Source organism: Colobus angolensis, unplaced genomic scaffold (genome assembly GCF_000951035.1).
Source record: "Colobus angolensis palliatus isolate OR3802 unplaced genomic scaffold, Cang.pa_1.0 Scaffold18, whole genome shotgun sequence".
NCBI classification, from domain to species: Eukaryota; Metazoa; Chordata; class Mammalia; order Primates; family Cercopithecidae; genus Colobus; species Colobus angolensis.
Genome location: NW_012114932.1, coordinates 8,005,454 through 8,009,583, shown reverse-complemented (window position 1 = coordinate 8,009,583; position 4,130 = coordinate 8,005,454). Strand labels below are relative to the sequence as shown.

At 44.7% G+C, this 4,130-nt stretch overlaps 1 protein-coding gene across 3 annotated transcripts in view; it reads right to left on the bottom strand.

Annotated features, from left to right (window-relative positions):
• The window catches only part of IMPACT (impact RWD domain protein), a 31,442-nt gene extending 27,863 nt beyond the window's left edge, over positions 1–3,579 (bottom strand). For all 3 annotated transcript variants that reach the window (XM_011939270.1, XM_011939272.1, XM_011939271.1), the window contains exons 1-3: positions 3,429–3,579; positions 2,176–2,304; positions 1,299–1,351 (exon numbers count right to left, since the gene is read on the bottom strand). In XM_011939270.1, coding sequence (XP_011794660.1) covers positions 1,299–1,351; positions 2,176–2,304; positions 3,429–3,464 — 218 coding nt within the window. In that variant the 5' untranslated portion in view covers positions 3,465–3,579. The remainder of the gene's footprint in view (positions 1–1,298; positions 1,352–2,175; positions 2,305–3,428) is intronic.
• Positions 3,580–4,130: the final 551 nt, after the last annotated feature.

Below are 4,130 nucleotides of genomic sequence, written 5' to 3'. Positions count from 1 at the left end.
CCAGGATGGTCTCGATCTCCTGACCTCATGATCCGCCCGTCTCGGCCTCCCAAAGTGCTGGGATTACAGGCTTGAGCCACCGCGCCCAGCCAGGATGTGTTTAAATCTTGAGCTGATAATCACCTTACACTAAAGGGTAAGAAACTAAATCGCCTGGCGTGGTGGCTCACGCCTGTAATCCTCACAAGGTCAGGAGATCGAGACCATCCTGGCCAACATGGTGAAACCTTGTCTCTGCTAAAAATACAAAAATTAGCTGGGCGTGGTGGTGCGTGCCTGTAATCCCAGATACTTGGGAGGCTGAGGCCGAATTGCTTGAACCAGGGAGTGGGAGTTTGCAGTGAGCGGAGATTGCACCACTGCATTCCAGTCTGGCAACAGAGCGGGACTCCAAAAAAAAAAAAAAAAAAACAAACAAACCCCAAAACAAAAAAAAAAAAAATTTCTGAAAAGGATATTTATGTTTACAAGAATTCTATATCTATCATTTGCAATAAATAAAAATAAAAATTTACAGAACCATTATTAACAGTAAGCATTAACGCTATGGTTTTAAAATATGTGCACAAAAAAACTAATAGGTAAAAATTCTAGTAATTGAGTTTTTTTTTTTTTTTAAGGCTAATTAAGTGAAGCGGTAGGAGTGAAGAAACAAAGTAATCTAACCAGTTGTGATCAATTACTGGTTATAAATCAATTACTGGTCTACAATCAGACCAGCCTAGTAATTGAGTTTATGCAATTCTGTTCCCAAGGGTTTACACATATTACTGGGTGATGGGGCCAAGGTAGATGAAATATCACTTGCATCAACAGGTCATGACTCATAAAAGATTAAGCTTGGGCTTCTAAGAAGATGGTTCGTCAACGTCAATGGGGAAAGGAGCAGGGAGAAACACCAGAAGCATCAAAGGTAACTCCTGGAAGGCAGGCAGTCTTACACGTACATCAAGGAACTGTGGTTAGGTCAGGAGAACTAGGTTAGGAGAAACTCTAACGGCCAAGGTTTCTAGATTACTAGGCTAAAGAGGAAGGTTTCCTTCCTCATCTCTAAAGACAATTCTGCAGCTACTTCACCTCTACGAACCTTGTGATTCTCTTTCATACTAAGTGGCATAGTCCACTGTTTTATAGAAATTAATTTTTATTTAAATGCTCTATACCAAACCCAAAAGGTATTTTTAATTTCTATATACATTTTAATAAGAAAGATATTTCCTGTAAATGCAAATTACAGTATAAACATCTTTCAAAATATAATCTTTTTATAACAATATAAATGCAGAAATACAGCTTACTTCAACTGGTAGATAGGTGGAGCTGTACCTGGGTATTCATTCGGCAGCATCACCTACAATGCAGGTTCAAAAACATCTGTTTACACTTCATCAAGGTTCAAAAGTAACCATATTTACAAAGCTAGCAACTGGACAAAAAGGGCAAGGAGGACAGAGGTGAAAGGAAAAGGAAAACTGAAGTATGGACATTATACCCTGACCCCAAGTGGATGGAGCGGCATTATAATATTTTCTGGGCACTTTTCAGTATTTCAGAAGAAATACTACAAAAATCCTAGGAAACACTATTAACTATATGAAACAGCTAACATATAATAGAGAACCATACATATACTTCTTTTCAAATCAGTATTATAAAAATAAACACTGGCAAAAACTGTTTTGCCTCCTTTATGTTGAAAGTACATACAAGCAGTCATCAAAGATTAAGCACTAAGAAAAGCCATAGCTGATCTTTTCATTTATTTTATCCTAATTACAAATCATTGATTCTCAATTAATAAAGAAATAAGTGTCTCCTCTACCAGTCATCTACATTATTAACCTCTCCTTCCTTTTAAATGTTAGCCATCTTTCCAGGTTTGAAGCCTTTCCTGTTAGATGAAGAGAACAATGAAGGGAAGAAAAACTACAGTCTCTCAAGGGTACATTAACACTTTTAAATGATTAAAAGCACTGGATTAGAAAGATTGAAACTGTCAATTAATGTATGATGTGAAAGTGATCTGAAATGTAACTGCCCATGTGTTTAATCATTGACAAAAGCCAACAACAAAGATAATTTAGAAAACAACACAAATAATCATTAGAATACAGAAGTCAACCATATAGTTAATATTGTAACTGAAAGACGGCTGCAGGAAGGGGGAAAAAGTACCTGCAAGCAAAGCGTCCATTTGGGGTCATCTATATCGTCGCTAATTCTAATACAAAATATTCTGGCACAGTCGTCAATGACACACCATTCCTCGCCATAAATGGCTGCCATTGCTTCAATTTCCTCATTCTGAAAGAAATTGATTTTTTAAAAAGTCAGCAAATGTACATATCTTAAAATCTTATTCTTACTACTTTATAAGATATTCGCATTCAACATTACCAGCATAGATAAAAGATTCCTAGATGAGCCTTACCAGGCCAAATGTTTCTTAAGAGTAGGTCACCATGTTCTACTCTCTGGGTGGTTGCTAGGCGCTACTCCAATGACTGGAGCCAGGCTTGCTACTGCATTACTGTGATTTTGGCCACTATTGAGCCAAAATTTAATATATATGCATTCCCATACTTTGTAATGACCATTCACACATGAAAAGATAAACCTATCTTCTCTGTTCCACCTTCTCTTTTTTAACAGGTAATCTCCAGCCCTGACTCCCACCCCCAGTAGCTCTGCCCCACATTATCTGCGTACCTCTCCTGGGTGTCTCACTGGTTCTTTCGAATTAAATTTTGTGTGGCGGGGAGGGGGGGAGGGGGTACCCAAGGACTGGATGGGTGGGTGGGTGGTAATCAAACCCGTAAAACATTTCATAAATTATTCTTTGGGCCTGGGGTTAAAACACAAAAATAACTGGAGGGCCTAAAGGGAAAAGATGGGAAGCAAAGTATCCATTCGACTTCGTAGCATTTCATTTTGTACTCACAGCCCTGTAGGAAAAGACATATGATCGCCCACGTGAACAAGGCACAGCGAAAGCTCGATGCCAAGGACCAGAAGGAGGGAGATTCGGTGGGCTCTCGGGGACGTGCAGGGTCTGGGCTACTGCCCATTTTGCAAAGGGGAAAACCCGAATTCTTAAATGATTTGTCCAAGATGACCCGGCGGCGGCAGGGTGGGGAGCGAAACCCTGGTTTTTGCCTTCGACCCAGAGCTGCTTAGTCGCGTGTTAATGGTTGACGAGAACACCGTCCGAGACAGGCCGAGCCCGCGACTGCCGAGGAGCTGCCGGCCCAAGAGCGCTAGCCGAGGGGAAGCGCCGGAAAAATGGAACGCGGTGGAGCAAATGGCGTGGCCGGTGCTGGCGGAACCCGGGGCTGCCCCGGGCGGAGTGCCCCTCGGCTGAGAAGGACTGGGATGGCGAGGCGAGCCCGAGCCGAGCCTGGAGAGTCAGCACCTCGCCGGGGCCTCACCTGCCTCTGGTCGCTCCCTGCGTCCCCCTCAGCCATGTGGCCCAGGGACCGGCCCTGCAGCAACCACCGCCTGCCAGGTCCGGAGCGCGGGGGCGGGGCGCTGCGGCTGCAAGCCGAGAGGTGGCTGCGGCGCGGCCGGACCCGGAACCGCAACCCTGCCACGCCGCGCAGCCGGCATCTGCTTCCGGGTTGCGGGCCGAACGGTGCAAGGGGCTCCGGGCTCCTGGGTTTGGTGTGGGGTTCTGCCCTGGGGCCTCGCTTCCGCCTTTCCACTCTCCCGTAGGGCAAAGACACAGGGAAAGCCGGCCCTTCCAAGTTGCTGCCGGAGGCATTCTTGGCTCTGTCTCCTGGGAATGTGCTGGGGCGGGGGGCTTTTGCTTGCTCATTGCGGCCTTGGCGCCATCGGAACGCCCAGGAGACTTTGGGGAGTCATTTACCGCCGCGTCCCGGGAAGGGACTCAAACCTCAGTCCACAGACCCAGACTCGTCTTTACATTCCCAGGCAAAGTTTTCGTGTGTTTGTTTTTAACATGTTTCAAGTTTTGTCGGATTTTGGCAAAGTTAGGTCTGATTTACCAAAACTGGAGAACAGAGAAGGCTGGCGGTAATTTTGAAAGCGTGAGGAGAAACCTTATTCTCCCATTCACTGTTGTATTGCGATCGTTTTCTTTAGTCTCCTTGAATATTGTGGGGGCAACTTTT